This window comes from Bombyx mori, chromosome 22 (assembly GCF_030269925.1).
Source record: "Bombyx mori chromosome 22, ASM3026992v2".
Classification (NCBI taxonomy): domain Eukaryota; kingdom Metazoa; phylum Arthropoda; class Insecta; order Lepidoptera; family Bombycidae; genus Bombyx; species Bombyx mori.
In genome coordinates this window covers 2,336,967-2,356,952 of record NC_085128.1, presented here as the reverse complement: position 1 = coordinate 2,356,952, position 19,986 = coordinate 2,336,967, and the positions used below count along the sequence as shown (strand labels likewise).

At 35.9% G+C, this 19,986-nt stretch overlaps 2 protein-coding genes across 3 annotated transcripts; one reads left to right on the top strand and one right to left on the bottom strand.

Annotated features, from left to right (window-relative positions):
• The first annotated feature begins 8,717 nt into the window (after window positions 1–8,717).
• On the top strand, window positions 8,718–11,549 carry LOC693093 (BWK-1-like protein). Of its 2 annotated transcripts, NM_001046846.1 has the most exon segments (4): window positions 8,810–9,067; window positions 9,774–9,970; window positions 10,220–10,417; window positions 11,317–11,549. In NM_001046846.1, coding segments are annotated over 4 exon segments (705 nt in total). In that variant the 5' UTR covers window positions 8,810–8,934; the 3' UTR covers window positions 11,494–11,549.
• A 3,879-nt stretch (window positions 11,550–15,428) lies between these two features.
• Window positions 15,429–19,471, bottom strand: LOC101742780 (nucleoporin Nup35). The gene is made up of 4 exons (XM_004924745.4): window positions 19,190–19,471; window positions 18,536–18,967; window positions 18,080–18,260; window positions 15,429–17,809 (listed from the first exon to the last, which is right to left on the bottom strand). Exons 1-4 carry the CDS (start codon window positions 19,341–19,343, stop codon window positions 17,698–17,700), a joined length of 879 nt encoding a protein of 292 aa, XP_004924802.1. The 5' UTR covers window positions 19,344–19,471; the 3' UTR covers window positions 15,429–17,697.
• Between the last annotated feature and the right edge of the window lie 515 nt (window positions 19,472–19,986).

Sequence of the window (19,986 nt, the reverse complement as noted above, 5' to 3'; positions counted from 1 at the left end):
ATGAATGACTGGCCCGGTCCGGTCGCGACACGGTGTAGCGTGAATCATCCCTCATGGACACTGAACCAAATCAGAGCGTCTGTAGGATATACGAACATAATTATTATTAAACGAGTCCGCCTCGGTCCAGTAGTTTGAACATCGGATACGGTCCGAATATGGACCGGATTCGGTACGGTCGGCTACCGTACTGAATTCGGTCGTGTGGACGGTTAGGCCGAACAAACTACGACTAGTGTTCGGAAAGCCAAGAAAGACGCCCGATACCGAACGCGATGTATTAATTGAAGTTCTTAAATTATACAACGATGTTCAATGTTTGTGTGATACATCTCACAATCTTTATTGGAACCCAGATATTTGAAAGCCAACAATTACATTTACAATACTTAAAGATGGTATGGGCATATGATGAGACGAAATGAAATTGAGGTTGGTAACAGAATGTTAACTATGAATGTGGAAGGATATAGAGGAAGAGGTAGACCTAAGAAGAAATGGATGTATTGCGTGAAAGACGATATGGGTAAGAGGGGAGTGAGCGAAGAAATGGTATATGATAGAAGAGTATGGAAGGAGAAAACATGTTGCGCCGACCCCAGGTAACTGGGAGAATGGCAGGATAATGATGATTTAGAATACATAAAGAGGATTACAAAAAAATTGAAAACATTGCAAGAGTAATTGTGACGATATAATTGAAATAAAGTTCAATTTTCGAAACTCTCTTGATGCAAGATACTGCTCTCCCTGATGCAAGATACTTTAACGTGGCAATAAGTTGCACTTCCGCAACAGACTTTCTCATAACAATAATTTTTTTTTGTGATCCATGGTTTAACTGAATTTAATAAATCTCCAAAGATTAACCGATTCATTCATATTTTAAAATCATCTTCAGCTAAAATTCTTATCAACTTCATGTGACTAAGCGCGTCGCGCTCTCTTATATACAGTTTTACCCATTCTCTTCTTTTTTCCGCTTTTTACGTGTTAGTTGTAATGTTGCTGCTAGTTTTTCCGCTACAACCATGATTTTTGAGTTCAACGACATAATCAAATCCATGTGCACTTGAAGGTGTTCACGTCCGGATATGGTTTGCAACTGTTCGATCCGGTTGTCTGAGGCGAAAACGAATTTGTCAGGCGGATTTGGTCTGCTAGACCAAATTCGAGCGTGTGTTAATGCTTTAACTGTCCCGCTAGAAGAAAGTCCCGGCACGGAATGCTGACAAAGGGGAATCGTTGGCGGTATTTGCTTAAAGAGCACTGACCGTGGCGCGTGTCTAATCTGCTTAAAGAGTACTGTGAAAGATGCCGCCGAGGACATTACCGTTGGCTGCTTTGTGGTGTTTCTATTTCACCGCACGTCACCGCTTAATACCGCTAGGAATAAAAGGGATTATGGAGAATAGAACTATGAAGGCTACGCTCCGATTTACACTGCGAACAGTGTTCAGTGTTCGTATTGGGGAAAAGTTCGTTCCGTTAAGACTGACAAAATACAGTTGCAGTATCCTAGTGAAATGTATGATGTCATAAATCGATATCATTTTTCTACTGTGAACACTGCTGGTATATTCGAGGCAAGATAATGATCACGTGATCACTTTTACCGTGCTTCCTCATTATAATAAAACAATGTTTTCAAGACATAGCATAAAATATAATAATGATAGGTAGCAAAAATGACAATGTGTTTGAAGTATATTTCAAATAATGGAATATGGAAAAGAAGGTTACAACATTCCTCCCCATCTACATCTCGTTGATCAGACGGCGGGGTGCCTGTTTAGGTCGATTACTTCGACGCGGAGCAAATGGCACAGGAGTGGAGACCGGAGCAGGTGAGGAGTATAACTTCGAATGCTGTGAAGGTGAATTTGGAGAAATTTGTACATTTGTAGGCGACTGCGGTGAAGGTAATGGTACTGCTGCCGAATTCTTATTGTTAGTTAGCCTTTCGCTAATTGATGTTTCCATTCCAATGTCTGGAGAAGCAGTCGTCGGCAGCATAGAAGAATGCGCCCTTTCATTCCTCGGGGTTTCTGAGGTGGAAGACTCGCGTGGCCTGATGTGATCAGCGTGTCTTCGTTTTTCTAGTCCTCCTGGTGTTGAAACAATATATGAATATTTATGTTTTCGGGATGTAATTACCGCTGGTTCCCATATTTTATCATTGCGTGCTTTAATATATACTTGGTCACTTGGTCGGTAACTCGGTGATGTGGTACGAATATTTTCTTTTACTTGTAAATACTGCATTAACCTTCTTTTGTCTGGCCGAATGTTGGAAAGTATGCAATTCAATTGTCTTCCAAACATCATCTCAGCTGGAGATTTACCAGTGGACGAGTGCGGAGTGTTTCTGTATGTAAACAGAAATTCTAATAGTCGGCGCTCGAGATTTGTGTTGTCTACCGATGCCATTCTATTTTTGAATGTTCTGACTAAACGTTCTGCCAGCCCATTTGTCCGAGGATGATATGGAGATGATGTAACATGTAAAATAGACTGTTTTGTGCAATATTCTTTAAATTCATAAGATGTAAATTGAGGTCCATTATCGGATATAATCATTTTTGGTAAGCCAAATGTACAAAATATGTTATCTAATGTAAGACAAAGTGATCTGGTGTTGATGTGTTTCATCGGTCGTATTTCCACCCATTTGGAGAGAGCGTCGCACAATACCAACCAATACGATCCTTCGAACGGTCCAGCAAAGTCGATATGGATTCTCTCCCATACTTCTTCTGGTATGGACCAGGAAAATACAGGAAGTTCAGGATTACAAGGGCGGTTCTGTTGGCATCTGGTACATTTCTTGACAAATAATTCTATGTCTTCGTCAAGGTTAGGCCACCAAACATAGTAACGTGAAAGTGCTTTCATAGCAGAAATGCCAGGGTGTCCTCGATGAAGGTATGTAAGAATGGCTTTTCGGAGTGCTGTAGGTATAACGATGCGTCCTTGCCTCATAAGTATCTTATTCTCAACAGATAATTCAGTCCGGTTTCTGTAGAATGGTTTCATTTCTGGATTGTATTCTGATTCTCTCCAGCCGGTTTTTAAATTTTGACAAACTTTTGTGAGTATATGATCCTTTGCAGTTGTTTTCATAAGTAACTGTTCTGATAGGTTAAGGTCAGTCATTCGAGTGCTCAAAAGACGTAGATCTATTTTATGTACAAGCCCTTCTGTCTCGGAGGGTTCAGTTTCAGGGTTTGGTAATCTGGAAAGGCAATCAGCTAATGTGTTATTTTCACCTTTCCTGTAGTAAATGTCATATTGATAACTTCCCACTACTAGGGCCCATCTTACCAATCGGTTATTGGCTAGTTTAGGAAGGTTGCGGCGTGCACCCATAATATGTATAAGAGGCTTATGGTCCGTAACTAGATTAAATTTCGTTCCTCTCAAGTACTGATCAAATTTTTTTATACCAAATACTATTGCTAAAGCTTCACGATCAATAACGGAATATTTCATTTCCGCTGGTCGTAGTTTCCTTGAAGCAAAAGCAATTGGCTGTTCTATGTTCGAGTCCTTGTGGAATAATACTGCACCCAATCCCTTTTCGGACGCGTCACATGCTAAATAAAGGGGACGTTTCTCGTCAAATGCAATTAATGGTTGTGAAGAAGCTATGCATTTCTTTGTATCTTCAAATATTCTGTTTTCATGATCAGTCCAACGCCATCTATTTTTTTTACTAGTTAGATCATGAAGATCCGAACAAATTCCGTGAAGATGTGGTACAAACCGTTCGTAAAAGTTAACTAGTCCTAAAAATGATCGTAGTTCTTTTGCATTACTAGGTGCTGGGGCCTTAGTTATGGCATCAATTTTAGATTTGGTTGGGTGGATGCCATGTTTATCTATTATGTGACCTAGGTATTCAATCTGATTCTGTAAGAAATTACATTTCTTTAAATTAACTTTTAGGCCAGCGTTTTGTAAGCGATCGAATACAATAGATAAAGTTTGTAAATGTTCTGAAAGATCTTTCCCTGCTATAGCTATGTCGTCAAAATATACAGCTACATTGGTGATATCGCCTAGCAGTTGATCCAGAAAATGTTGAAAAATTGAAGGAGCAGTCGATATTCCAAAAGGCATTCTATTGTATTGGAAATACCCTTTATGGGTTGACAACGTCAAGTACTTTTTCGAATCTGGTGCTATTTCAAATTGTAAGTATGCGTCTTTAAGGTCTATTTTTGAAAATAATTTACCGTTTGCGAGATTTTGGCGTAGTTGATCGAAAATCGGAACTGGGTGTAGATGTTTAATAAGTACTGGATTAAGTGTAGTTCTGTAGTCTCCACATATCCTAATTTCCCCTGTAGATTTCAGAATGTTAACTGTGGGTGTAGCCCATTCAATAGGTGTAATATTAGGATCTACTTTTTCCACTATCCCTTCTGAGATCAGACGATCTAACTCCCTTTCTATATTCTTTTTCATGCTGAATTTTATAGGCCGTGCAGGAAGGTGGATCGGTTCAGCTTCTGGTTTGACATGTATATTTACGTAATAATTGTTAACTTTTCCTAGTTTTCCATCAAAGAGTTGTACATGTTTATCCAATATTTGTTTAAGAGTCATCGGTGTTGATGTTTTGATGGAGTATACTGGTTTTGGAAATTCCATTTCAAAAACTTCACTCCAATGTAAACCAAATAACATTGGTTTGGCATTTTTCATTACGACCACAGGTAGAAGTTTTTGCAGTCCGTCGACTTCGACTGTTACTTTTGTAATTCCCTTTGTTTTTAAGTTTGTGTTACCGTAGGCCTTAAGTTTCGGGGCGGGTTGTAAAGATGGTGATCCTAATTTTTTCCATAATGTCGTGTTTATTATTGAATACGCAGAGCCGGGGTCCCAATCCATAGTGCAAGGTATGTCATTGATGCGTACATCGATTTGTTTGCATTCTCTCTTACGTGTACCCAAGACGCTGCAGATAACTTCATCATCGCTTTCTTCCTTGTTATTACTGATAGATGATGATGATGATATTGAGGACTTGTGAGGTCTTGTTATTTTTTTAATTGATTTTCGGCTCCCTTCTGAATAGCTGATGTATGCCCGTCCAGACTTAATGCAACAACTCTCAAAGTGTGCTTTCGTGTTACATTCTTTACACATATGGTCCTTGGCTGAGCACTGTGATAGGCTGTGCCGTTCTTTCTTTCCACAGCGTAAACAATGCATTGGATTTAATTTTCGTGTTGTATTTTGATGTAATGGTACGGTTTTGGTTTTGCTCCTATTTATTTTTTTAATACTTGTTCGTGGTGCGTCTTGTTCTGCCTGTTCTCTTGATTGAGAGATTGTAAAAATTTGTTGGAAGGTTACTTCTCGTGGTATTCCGTCTACCATTTGAACTAAATCAGGCCATTTTTGTTTCAAGTCGGTTTCTAAATCTGGATGATTCAATCCAGTGGCAAAGCGGTCACGTAATTGTCGTTCCAGGAAGTCATTAGTGTAGCCACAATCCCGACTAAGACCTTTTAATCTGTTTGCATAGTGTTCCATCGTTTCATTTTGTTCTCTAGTGCAATTCCAAAATTCTGTTAAGGCTCTATACCTCGTCGTTTTTATGCGATAGAGGTCTAATAATTTGTTAACAATTTCGCTGTATGTAGCTATATCGAAATCAGGCGTTAAAGCTACTTTTAATTCGTGGAATATCTCTGGTGTTAGTAAATTCAGAAGCAAATCTTTCTGTAAGTCGCTGTTATCGATATCAAGAATTTTGCATTTGTTTTCGAAAAAATCAATGTAATCGTCAATTCTGAATGTATCTGGATTGTATTTATCCATATTGAAATGTTTAATTATACTTATCTTGTTATCCGTATCATGTTTTGTAAAAGAGTCGTTCGTCACGCTCTTGGCTGTTGTATTGCAAACTGCTGGTACCAACAATTTCAAGATTTGTAAAATCTGCTCTTGCTGGTTTTGTTGTGCATGTAAAAATAATGCGAATTGTTCATCGTTCATCTTAATTTCTTTTAACTCGTCGCCAATATAATAAAACAATGTTTTCAAGACATAGCATAAAATATAATAATGATAGGTAGCAAAAATGACAATGTGTTTGAAGTATATTTCAAATAATGGAATATGGAAAAGAAGGTTACAACACTCATTTCAATATTTCGGTTATTAAATTTGTAAGTATTATACATTAAATTGTTTGAAAATCAAAATTTTCTATTATTAACTAAATTTAAACTTTTTTTTGTTGGAGTGAAAATATCGAATGAAATAAAAAACGTTAATGACAGTATACTGTACCGCCTTCCGTTTTAAACAATTGCCAATATAACTAATTATAAAGAAAATTCGTAGTATAATAAATTGACGTTACATCTCACAGTGCTTGCAGTGCAAAGCGGAACATAGCCGAAGTTTTTTTCTACCTATGCTGATAGCCTTGAGAGGCTATATCAGCTTCTCCTTGACGTGTAGGTGAGTTCACGGGTCTCAAACTTGGCCCCAGCAAGAGCAGTGCTTCGCAGAATCTACCACCGGATCGGAAACGCGACCAACTGAGAAGATCCAGCGAGAAACTCAGTGGGCTGTGTCTATGGGGTTAGCCAAAGTGAGCTAGTTTAAAGCGCTGTTTTTTTAATTTTTCCACTTGCTCCTATGGCGCCACTATCATTGGCTACTTTTCAACAGGCACATTTTAATAAACTTCAAGATAGATTTATGAAAAAAAAAAAAAGCGCCATCTCAGTTTACATTTTTTTTTATTGCCCTTGTAGGCAGGCGAGCACACGGTCCACCTGATGGTGAGTGGTTACCGTCGCCCATGGACTTCAGCAATGCCAAGGGCAGAGCCGAGCCGCTGCCTACCAAGCCGAGCCGCTGCCTACCGAAAATTAGCATGTGCTAAAAGAGCCAAACAAATATTTTTAATCAAAATGTCATGTAAATTTGAACAAGCCTTCTGTGTTTTTTAAACTGGAAATCATTAAACCATTACAATAGAGTAAATTTTGAATCTATATGTAATCTATGATCTGTGAGCACTGAAGTAGGAAACCTATGGAAATGAAACGTCAACAAAAAATTCGTGCCACTGTGACGTCATCTGGCCACAAAACATGGCGGTTTTAGTGCTGCCCAGAAGATTTTAATATTAGTAGGTTTTATCGATAAACGTTCTTGGCCTATTTTATTTTAAATATTGTTGAGTATGAATGTATTTGTAGAATTTATACTTTAATAGGAATTAAATATATTGTTATGTGCAAAGATGATGTGATTTAGATATTATGTGAAATCTAAGACGAGTTCGTGCTTCAAATTTTCCAAGTTAACGATATGACGATTTTTAAAATTTGCTACACTGATTTTATAAAGTTGTCGTTTGCTGCAAAACATAAAGATATGGCATAGTACAGTGCCATCAGCCCATTTCTAGCATGCTGAATGTTGTCGTATTTTGAGTACGTGTTTTTCTTAGACTATTACAATCTATTTTAATTGTTTTGCTGACTCTAAAGTCCGTAACAGACTACCGCAGTGCACCTCAAGGAAGGTGCACCGCACCATTTGAATCACTCTCACTTGAGAGTGATTCAAATTTTAAACTTATCAAGGGACCGCCTGATAAAAAAAACACCTACAGAACATTTATTCGTTAATTACAAACGTCATTCCTTGTGACTTCCTCTCTAAAATCACTTAATTAAATTTTTAACAAATTTACAATAGTGTTTTACTCACTGCGGAATAAAATTATTTTATTTAAATAGTTCCGAAGAGATTTTGTCGGTAGCCTTTTTCCCGAAATATCTAAACAGAATGTCTAAATATGTTTTGATGACATATTTTAAAGTGGTATTTATGATTAGTGTCATGATCAATAGATTCCGACCGAAAAATGGATTTTTCGGATGAGGGCTCCATAATGAATTTAAATACATATAGATAATAGTTTTAGGGCATCGACTTTCTTGCGATCCTATAAAATACGTTTTAATTATTATTTTTGTATGTTTTAAGCATGATAAATTATGAAATTTTATATAATCAATCATATTAAATCGATATCAAAGTCAATAAATAATGTACAACCCAAAACAGACGGCCGAACTGACGTGACAATGACATTTGGCGCGCTAAACATGGCGGATTTTCGGCCTCATTAGACGGAGACGGAGATATTTACGTATATTCATGTTTCATTTTATGTACGCACTGAAATACTGTTATATTGTTTTCCTGCGAGTTAAAGTGCTGAGTAAGAACGAGATAGATATATGTTTATGTATGTGCCTTCAAAATGGGTGCTATTTATATAAGCAATTGTACGTATAGAACAATATGTCGTGTCCCTACTATATAGGTCTATGCCCAAAACAGACGGCCGAACTGACGTGACAATGACATTTGGCGCGCTAAACATGGCGGATTTTCGGCCTCATTAGACGGAGACGGAGACATTTACGTATATTCATGTTTCATTTTATGTACGCACTGAAATACTGTTATATTTTTTTCCTGCGAGTTAAAGTGCTGAGTAAGAACGAGATAGATATATGTTTATGTGTGTGCCTTCAAAATGGGTGCTATTTATATAAGCAATTGTACGTATAGAACAATATGTCGTGTCCCTACTATATAGGTCTATGTCTGTGAGAGAATGGTCAAGTTTTATTGTGACAATTTTGTCATGTCATGCGAAAGCAAGCTTCTTTCTCTACAGCAGTCTGTGGTCATGTCCATAGATTATACACTGTCATGTCGTTGATGTCAAATATCAAGTGCATACATACATAATTAAGTTTTTGGGATTTTTTAGCATTACAAGAAAACTGAAGTATTTGTAATACATAACAAAGAAAGAATTAAGGTTTATTCCGAATACACGCAAATTTTTCCAGAAAATACTTTACTAAAATTAATAAAATGAGTTTCGAAAACAACAGTAACGGCAATGAAAAAGAAGAACGTAAATATTCACACGAGCGCAACAAATCCGACGAATTACAACTATCACGGACTGACATGAACATGTTAATAATGAATTATCTAGTAACAGGTAACTTCATTTTGATTAAAATTAATTTTTACCTCCATTTTGTAGTATAGATCAATTAAGCCTGCAATCGGGTAAACGATTTAGTATTGCCTCTATTTTCTTGTAATTTGCATATAGCAGTTTATGACAAATAATAAGTAAAGCAACTGTTATGAACATTAACATCCAGTATTGTTTGATGTATCCATTTTGATCAATATTTAGTCAACTGTACAGTTTAGTTAATTATTGAAATAGAGCAGACGGGGTGTGAGCTTGAACTGGAAATATAGATGAAGCCTAAGTGCATTCTCACAGCAAAGTGATGTATCAACAAACAGTATTTCTTCTATATTTTAGTTGTGTGTGTTGTATAAATTACTGAATTAACATAATGATTGACATCTGGACGTTTGTTTTGAACCCAACAATATGTATTGATGAGCTCCTAATGTGTAAATTGGGTGCCATGAGAGAAAATAAGAGTGACCATTACTGAAAATAGTTCACACTTTGTAATAAATACATTATATTAGTACAACAATAACATCATCATCATCATCATCATTCTTTCCTATTACCCTCTGCAGGGGTGTAGGGCTCGAATCAAATTTTTCCATTTATATCGGCCTTGGGCAGTCTGTTCTAGCTCCTCCCACGTCGTGCCCAAGACCCCTAGCTCCTAAATAACAATATAATTAAATTGAATGTCATTGGTTTTTGGCAGAGGGCTTCAAAGAAGCAGCCTTGAAGTTTCAACAGGAGGCAGGTCTACAAGAGCCAGCCCTATGCAGTTCCTTGGACGAGAGGATAATGATCCGTGAAGCAGTACAGGGTGGTAGAATCCCTGAAGCTATTGCTATGGTCAATTCATTACATCCTGAGCTTTTAGATAATGATAGATATTTATACTTCCATTTGCAGGTATGTAATTCATGTTAAATTCAAACTTTTTTGTCATAATATAAGTGTCATTTTCATTTTTGTCATAATATAGTTGTCATTCATAGATGCATGAAATAGAAACATTAAATAGTTTGAAGTTCTGCAATTTTTGTTTATTGGAGGATCCTACACTGTTTGTAGTCTACCTAACTATTCATCAGGGTACTGAACCCTGGTCACCTCTAGATACTATTACTATCTACTTACTGTTAACTGAAATATTTTTAGCAATTACAACTTTTGGAGCTGATTCGTGCAGGACGTGCTGAAGAGGCATTAGCCTTTGCAAGTGCAACGCTCGCAGAGGCTGGTGCCAATGATGCCAATGCTCTGACTGAACTAGAGAGGTCATTGGCTTTACTGGCCTTCCCTGATCCACATACCTCACCCTTTGCTGATCTGCTGCTGCCTTCGCACGGTCAAAAGGTGATTTGTGCTAATGTATTTTTTTGTACTTTACAAATGGTATACATAACACAAACTAAATTAATTAAAAAAAAAATACTCTTGCTTGGTAATCGCACCATTTCATCACTTCGAAATCTTCATGGCCCAAAGGATAAGACGTTCGGTGCATTCGTGTTGAGCGATGCACCGGTGTTCGAATCCCAGGCGGGTACCAATTTTTGTAATGAATTACGTACTCAACAAATGTTCACGATTGATTTCCACAGTGAAGGAATAACATCATGTAATAAAAATGAAACCCGCAAATTTGCGTAATTACTGATGGTAGGACCTCTTGTGAGTCCGCGCGGGTAGGTACCACCGCCGTGCCTACCCGCGCGGACTCACACTGTGCACTATATCTGCCGTGAAGCAGTAATGCGTTTCGGTTTGAACGGTGGGGCAGTCGTTGTAACTATACTGAGATCTTAGAACTTATATCTCAAGGTGGGTGGCGCATTTACGTTGTAGATGTCCATGGGCTCCAGTAACCACTTAATACCAGGTGGGTTGTGAGCTAGTCCACCCATCTAAGCAATAAAAAATGAAAAAATGGTACTTGACGTGGGTCTGTATTATACTGAAATTGGAATTTTCTTTTATCTAGGTATTACTTTACAACTTCTTAAGTTGAAAAACTATGTGTCCTGTACAAACAATATACTAGTTTCTAGATTATTTTTGTTGCTTTTATATCACTAGACAAGACAGTCTCATGGAATTCAACATGTTTAGTGGTTCCCAAAATCGATAATTTTCACAACACTAATGCTGGAACCCATCTTGAGACATGAGGTTAGTCTCAATTGTATCCAATAACAGCTGCTCTACCATTGAGTACTTAACTTTCAAAGATAATATATTGAATTGATCACCAGATTGCAAGTGAACTCAATGCGGCTATACTCAAAATGGAGAATCAAGAATATACAAATCCAAAGCTGTGCAGTCTTCTTCGCATGATCCTGTGGTCTCAGAGTGAGCTGGACAAGCACAACATCAAGTACCCTAAGATGACAGATCTTGCTAATGCTACTATAGGGCAACCAAAGTAACCGATTTGCTGTTTAACAATTAGAATATTTATTACCTCAACAGGACTTGTGATGTCTTAAAAGACCCGAGTAAATGGTTTGAAAAAAATTAAAGTGTACTTATTTTTGAGCTTATTTTTTTTTTAAAACAATAACGAATTAATAAAAAATTTGGATACTTTTATCAAACTATTAATTTAATGCATGTATTTTGTGGTACGAATGTATCAGACTGTAACCGAAATGAATGTAATGTCAATGTATCAGACATCACAAGTACTCTTGTAGAATTTTAAGGAGTTTAGTGCTTAATAGTGATCTAACGAGTATTCGTAGATATTATCGCCTACACAAGTTCATTTGCTACTAACTGACACTTTTACCATACCGTGGTACCTACTATTTTGTGAAGGTTAAATATTGACAGCCAGTACTATCTATTGGTATTAGTGGATACGTGCAGCGACACTTAGCAGGGTCGCTTCCAGTGCCGAATTAGCTGTGACTATTCATGAAGGGTGACCGCCTGTATAATATTTTCAAATTAAGTAAAAGTGATATTTGCTGAAATAGATCCAGCCTTAACACAATGGTTTTTTTTCCTACCTATTCGTCGGAAGATTAAGGGGCTATTCTAGCTTCACACAGACAGAGTAAGCCGGGTAGGTAACCTGAAAAGATTTGCTAACACTAGCCCAGACAAGAGCGCAACTTCGCAGAATCTACTATTGGATCAGAATCGCAACTCACTGATAAGATCCAGCTTAGTGGGCTGTGCCTTTAAGACACTGCTGTTGATATACTAATTAATGTATTACCTGACAACAAACTACATCAAATTATAAGTACCAATGCACAATCGCGTCAGAAACCCAATATTTTTACGTCACTGTCGCTTAATATTTATTCGAGGCAATTTTAAATCAAGTTTATGGAAAAGTATTAAGGTTTTAAAGTTTAGACTATAGTGTTTTTTATAGTACACTCTAGCGATAGTGTTTATATAATAATCATAATTATTTTCTGCTACCTTTAGAACAATAATGAGTTTATTGAAAGTGGTACACACTGCTATAAATTTTTAATTGAATACAACATACATCTGGTGTGGGGCATATTTTTTCAATATCATTTTATAAGTAAAACTTACACAATAAATATACTAACAAGTTTCTATATCATTGACATTAAAGCTGTATATTATTATTTTATCTGTTAATTAATACGTGAAGCAAAAACTTTGTACCCCTTTTTATGAAAATTGCGCGGATGGAGGAGTATAAAATTTCCCACACTTATAGAGAATATAGAGAGGGAATGCAGAATGTTAATATTTTTGTAATTATGCATAGAAAATACATTAAATCATTAAATAAAAACATTACACACATTACCATGTATTTGACACACACACGCATAAATGTGTACTGGTGTTTACTGGTGGTAGGACCTCTTGTGAGTACGAGCGGGTGGGTACCTCCACCCTGCCTATTTCTGCCGTGAAGCAGTAATGCGTTTCGGTTTGAAGGGTGGGGCAGCCGTTGTAACTACACTTGAGACCTTACTTGTATCTCAAGGTGGGTGGCGCATTTACGTTGTAGATGTCTATGGGCTCCAGTAACCACTTAACACCAGGTGGGCTGTGAGCTCGTCCACCCATCTAAGCAATAAAAAAAAATTTAATATATTAAGTGTATAATCTATGTGTAGGTACTCTTGTTTATTATTAAAGTCTGTGGTCAAATTGAAAATAGATTAATAATGTTTATCTTTAATATTATTTGGCTGTAGTGGCGAAATCTGTTACCTACTATAAAACAATGGTGATTATAGAAATATGACAATAGAACCATAATAATGATCAAACTTATAGTGGTCGAGATTCGCCAACTGGGGGACTACTAGTATTACTAGTTGACCGTTTAACTATTTTAAAATAAGTAGCCTCTAAAGCTATAAAGAAAAACGGCAATACACTACAAATTTTACGTGCTCTTGGTCAAAACGAATGAGGTTAATTTTTATAGGTGTTCTGTTTTGATGTGTTTACTCGTTTACGTTACGATATTTCGAGAGTTTATATAAAGAGTCACACATTAAAATATATCCTGGTCAGTGGGTTGTTTCATAAAATAACTGATTCAATAACTTTTTAACTTGATGACAGTCTATAATGGATAAAGAAAATAATTTCATATTCGAAATGAATTCAAATTACTGCGTTCGATACACAAAGCAGAGAAACAAAAAAAAATCGACCGTAATATGACGACACATCTTTCAATGTCAATGCACAAAATGTCATCTTCATTGCAAGGACTGAGAACGAGCAACTAACTATGGCTGCCCTAACTTGGCACAGCGGTGGCGCTGCGCTATTAATATTTTGTATAAATTCTAAAAGTCTAAATAAGTCTGTAAACGATGTGAAAGTCACATAACTGTAGACACGGGGGGAAAGTCGCAACTGTATTGTATATCGGCTGTCCCACCCTAAAAACCCAAACAAACATCTGTTTCGCGGTAGAATTCGTGAGGATGGCGGTGCCAACCCGTGCAGGTTCACAATACGCCCTACCACCAGCAAAATTATTGCTTAACTTCGAATCGATTATTTCAATTAGGTACTATTTACCTCTTATGGTTTTAGACTTAATATCTATATCTTTTTTCGGACAAATTGATCGTACGTGTCCAATCACTACATAGTATAAAACAAAGTCGCTTTCTCTGTCCCTATATCCCTATGTATGCTTAAATCTTTAAAACTACGCAACGGATTTTGATGCGGTTTTTTTATAGATAGAGTGATTGAAGAGGAAGGTTTATATGTATTTATCATCCATTAAATAGTGGAGAAATCAATAATAAATTACAGTTTCCGAAGCGAAGCGAGGGCGGGTCGCTAGTAACTGTATGTTTAAAAACCGACACGTGTGAAACATGTACTTTTTAAATTATATTTTACTTTATCATTTAAATGTGTTTCTTGTATGTTTCTGACAGTCTTACTTCAATCATACATGTATTACGATATTGACTTTTTCACCCTACCTATTCGCTGGTAGCATATGGGGCTATTCCAGTTACGCCCGGACCGGTTGGCGAGCTCACGGGCTCAACCTGAGAAAATTTGTTAACACTAGCCCTAACTAGAGCAGTGCTCCGCAGAATCTACGACCGGATCGGAAACGCGACCCACTGAGAAGATCCGGCGAGAAACGATATTGAGTGTTTAATATTCAGTTGGACTTTGCAAAATCAGCTGAGCCAAAGACAGCCATGTCCTGCTCAGCTGATCAAAAATCTCTATCGCATCATGATTCATTCTTCATTCTTTTTTATTTTTCTTCCTCTTTTATTGAAAGAAGATTAAAATAAAGAACCTGCAGTGGAACAAAAACGGTATCACTGTTGTTCCTGACGAGCATACTATTGCAGAGATTATGTATAGATTTTCAGACCATATTTTGCACAAAATATCGGCATGACGAAAGCCTTTGTTTGAAAATATTGCACCCACATTGTGTACTGAAATGTGACCAGTTTAGATTACGTATAATTGGGTATATGTTTATTTTGTAGCGTAACTAGCAGTAAAATATTCGTAATAAAATTTAATAAGTGTTTAATTAATTAGAATAACGTTTGGACCGTTTTCCAAAATAAATATTGTGAACGCTATTTTTGCACTCAACTTTAAGAGTGTATAATTTTAGATGAGTATATTGTAGTTGAGAATATAATATGTTCTGTAGGTTCAACTTTAGACTATTAAAGTTCCAAACGATTTTTTTTTCTTTACAAAATTTGTAACATACTTCAAATCAATTAATGTTATTTAAAAACTGTTTTTTATTCGCAAGATACCTATCTCGGTTAGACATTAAATTAATTATATATTTAAAGTTAGATAAATGTAAGTTTCGTCGTGTGTAAGATGAAAAAAATAAAAGTTTTGGATATCGAATTATTCTTTTATTTATAAATTTCATTCCTGTTAACATTATCTTAAAGCTAACATAATTAAGATTGCATGTTGATATGTTGAATAAATTAATCAATGATCACATGTAATTAAAGCATCTGAACCAGCCAAAAGCAAACAAGTATAGTATAGGTAAGGTATAGTATACAGTACCTATAAGTAAATTTAAACAATGAATTTAGTCCGTATTGGTGCGCAACATGAAACTTCATTAATGGGAAAATTGTGTGTCGATAGCACAGATCAGTAATGTTAAAAACTAACTTTTACCCACTGCTTCAATTGAGTTAATGTAGAAAAAATATATCCCTCTAAAATAGTACAGTCAAACCTGGATAAGAGAGAGTTCAAGGGAGCACAATCTCATTCTCGCTTATAGAGGTTTCTCACAAAACCCAAGTTTCTGTTTAATGCTTCCTCTGAATTTTATTTCGCGATTTTCCGGATTCAAACGCATTCACTATTTAAGTTTATCACTTAATGACAGTACTTTAATTTTCAGTTTTGACATGATACAGAACAGAACTTTTCTTCGCAATTGATTAACGATAAGCTGAATAAGTCCGACAAACAGGACGGTACATAGGCACACGTGTCCATTCTAAAAGAATGCGATAAAATAACAACGTTATTTAGTTCCACGAAATAGAATAGGTTCAATATTGACGAGAAAACAATTCAAAATCAATGGTAGAAAGTTCCACAAAAGTTAAGAATGAGTCATAAAATAGCAGATGTTAAATTTGTAATTTGTTTTTTCATTTGTTCCTCCTAAATAATATAAATAAATAAAGCTCGACTGTTACTTATAGAGGTATAGATAAGTAGCAGTCTCACTTACGGAGGTCCATGAGGGAAAAACGACTCTCTCTTACAGAGGTTTCTGTTTCTCGCTAATAGAGGTTTTGGGAGCTTAAAATGACGGGTCCTGGCTATTACTCTCACTTATAGAGTTTTCTCACTTATCCAGTTCTCACTTACCCAGGTTTGACTGTATTTGTTATGAATATTTGACACAGTATAACTAAAAACATAAATCACAGCATTTATAATGTTAGTTCGAATTGTACGCGCTCCTCTAGATTTGATTACAAACTTTTGTCATAATTTCACGAAGCCTATTTCGGCTTTTCGGTTAATTTTGGCTCACCAAGTGCTCATTTCAGAGAGTTAAAATGTTACACATAAAAAAAATAGGTCGTTTAATATTATAGGTTACATGCGATTTATTTTCTGACATATTGTTTTAATACATTCAAATGGCGCAGCTCTTGCTGGTAAATGTTGTAAATGTTTAATAAAATTCTTAAATTCGTTAAGTTTCTATTTTGATAATTTTTTTAAACGAAATATCCTTTAGATAAATATTTGCTAGATCTTTCTCAATTATATGTGAAGTAGCTAATTTCTACAGGTATAAAGGTCACCGGAAAGCATTAGCGTCCCAACCTGAATACACCGTTTCCCTCGAGAGATGAGATTAGGCTCAATTACATTAGCAGAGCTACTTCAGCAGAAATATATAGGACAGTAGTATCGGTCCTTACAGGCTAAGAACCTGCTCAACCACTAAATTCGATATATACCTACTTTTTTTTTTTTTTTATGATCTATTTATTACTACAATGTTGCTAATACAATTTTTTATATAGAAGATAGGGATGACAGTATTACCTTAAACGAAAACACGGCCTTCACAGGTGATTATGTAATAAACATTAAATTGTAAACATAATTTTGTGAATAATATTAATTTTATATTATTAAACAAAAATATTACATTGAGATTAATGTCCTCAAAATTCAGATCAGTAGGGCTGGAAGAGTTAAAATAGTAGGTAATATCTTATTTCTATATAAATAGTATGGAATGACATTTAAATAAGTTTTTTAGAATACAGGTTACTGACCTTGTCCAAACCTACAGACCGCGTTTTTTTTCTTTCTATTCTACCAGGCCACAGACATCAAATCATAAAATCAAAACTATTCAGTATTTGATGATGAAATATCTCTTTTTCCCGAAGTCCAGACGTTATCAGGTAAAACTGTCATCCTCACCCCATTCATTAAAATTGTGAAAATTAGTATCTATTTTGTGATTAAACAACATTCGCATGATGTGAACAGTGGTCATTTTATAGGCCACAGAGACATCAAACTTTTACAAAATTAATGTAAATGTATTTGTGGTATCCCTTTAAGTTATTTCAATAAAGTTTTAGATAAAGTATTTGTCACCATCCCAGCACATAGTCTAATGCTTTGGAAATGAGACCACTAGACTTCTGAGGGACTGGTGCTGAGGGTATTGGTGTTGGACATAGGGATCGGGCTCCAGTAGTTTGCCTGCAAATAAAAACGAAAGATAATAATAGCTGCTCTCAATCACAAGTCAGAAATTTAATAACAAATGAAATAATAGATTAAAAATGTTCTAATATCCTTTTTTCGCATTGAGCATTATACACAAGAATAGTTCAGCAACTTCCAGATAATTTGGAGGTACTTAATATTGGTATCGTATAAATAAAATACACAGAAACGCACAAATGACCAATTTAACCCTAATAGTAATATTTGATTATTTTAAACATATTTAAACTGTAGATATTGTACCTTTCGGGTGACATAATTCCAGGACTAGTAAAAGATATTCGGGGTGGTTCCTTGCACTCAATTACTCCAACCATTACCCCTGGCAAGACTTGCCTTCCACTTAAAGCCATGGCTCTCTCTTTCTCTGCTCTTGTCGCATACCTAATGTGGGCCCAGTTGCCTTGTGTAGGATACTGCTTGTCTATTGATATAAATTGTAAAAAATTATAGTTTTGTGGAAAAGAATAAATCACAATAATAAAAAGAGATTTGATCATCATAACAATTATTTGAGTAATTATTTAGCAATATATGCAAATTAATACTGAAATGTATGTAAGTATTAGAAAATTCAGATTACTTAATTTAAATAGTTTTAGTTAGTTTAATCAGCATTTCTAATGAAAGAAGACAATGATGATTGACATGAGCTAATCTTTTTTATATAATAAGAGTAAGAGTTAATAACATTCTAACCCAGAATAGCACCACAGTTGCTGAATCTTGCCAATACTGTATTAGCAGCATTAGGTGGAAACCCAAACACAGTCACCCAGTATTCATCTTGTTCTTGACAAATATCCTGCCATTGGGATAAAGATTGATTGTTAACAGACAGATCGATGTTATTTCCATAGGAATTTTGTAACATCATATTATTTCCATAGCCAAGAAAACTGTGATCATTATACAATGATTTATTTACAGACGGCTCATTGCTTTTTATTGTGTCGAATAAGTCTTCAATGGGTGGACCATTCGGCTTAGTCGAGTAAGATATGTTGGGTGAAGTCGGAATATTAGTATATGTGCTTTGTTGGTTATACAGCGCTTGCTGGTGCATAGAGATGTTCTGACGGTATATTTTTTGATCTGGTGTTGATGTTTTACTAGGACTGGTAGGTGAACCTGCAAAAAAGATTACCATTGACATTACTTATGTTTAAGTATTAATTTTCTAGCAATTACATGCCCATAAATGAATAAAAAGTTTTAGGAGTTAGACTACGCTTGAAGCTCAGATTGATCGGTAAAGTCACTTGAATAGGTTATTCAGAATTTTACCCTAAAGCTACATGCTTAAAACGGTATTTGCAATGCGTGCTGTTCCCGGTATCTTATTATACATACCAAATGCTAGATTTCGTCCTTTAGTTGGGGACAAACTATTTGTTCTAGGTGTTGTTGGCGGATTTATTTCACCCAGCAGAAAAGGCGGTAAATACCCTACATTAGGGCTCCCTGAGGGCGAATGTGTAGGACTACCAAGTGTCATTGGTTCCATCTTTGTAAATCTTTTATATGTATATGATTTAGCTACCAAGTTTGCACGTTTAATTTCTTTTAACCGTAACGTTCCTACTTTTAATTTACTCAGAAGTCAAATTCTAGTTGACACTGACAGTTTGTAATTGTCGTTAAACTCATAGATAATAAATAATAAAAAAAACAAGTATTACATAGCATACAAATACATTACATAAACTCAATGATATATGTCTAAATAGTACATTATATCTGTATTCAATACTTAAATTTTCTAAATTATTCCAGCTTTTTTATTGGCTGTAAAGGAGAGAGTGAAGCTTTGAATGTTTTTTTTTTTCCTACCTAAGCTGGTAGCCTGGAGCGGCTATTCCAGCGTAACCGTAACTAGTAGGTGAGCTCACGGGGCTCAAACCTGACGATCTTTTGAATGGTTCTATTTGGTAACGTTTATATACCACCAGTATTGGTTTTATCCTCTTTTTTTTCTTCTTCTTTCAGCCCATTGCTGGGCATAGGCATCACACGAGCCTCGCCAGCGAGCGGTCCCGCACTACTTATATCCGACGGATTTCCGCGAACCTCAGGAGGTCGTCGGTCCACCTTGTGCGAGGCCTAGCCACGCTACCTATTAGTCTTACCAATAGTTTTATATTCACGAA

Bases quoted from the DNA above. Each gene is read 5' to 3' on its own strand.
- LOC101742780 (XM_004924745.4), bottom strand. From the start codon at position 19,343: ATGGAACCAATGACACTTGGTAGTCCTACACATTCGCCCTCAGGGAGC. The intron at 18,968-19,189 runs GTATGTATAATA...TCTTTTTTGCAG, and splicing joins AGGACGAAATCTAGCATTTG to GTTCACCTACCAGTCCTAGT. The intron at 17,810-18,079 runs GTACAATATCTA...TTTTATTTGCAG, and splicing joins GGAATTATGTCACCCGAAAG to GCAAACTACTGGAGCCCGAT.
- LOC693093 (XM_062674835.1), top strand. From the start codon at position 8,935: ATGAGTTTCGAAAACAACAGTAACGGCAATGAAAAAGAAGAACGTAAA. The intron at 9,068-9,773 runs GTAACTTCATTT...GGTTTTTGGCAG, and splicing joins AATGAATTATCTAGTAACAG to AGGGCTTCAAAGAAGCAGCC. The intron at 9,971-10,219 runs GTATGTAATTCA...AAATATTTTTAG, and splicing joins ATTTATACTTCCATTTGCAG to CAATTACAACTTTTGGAGCT.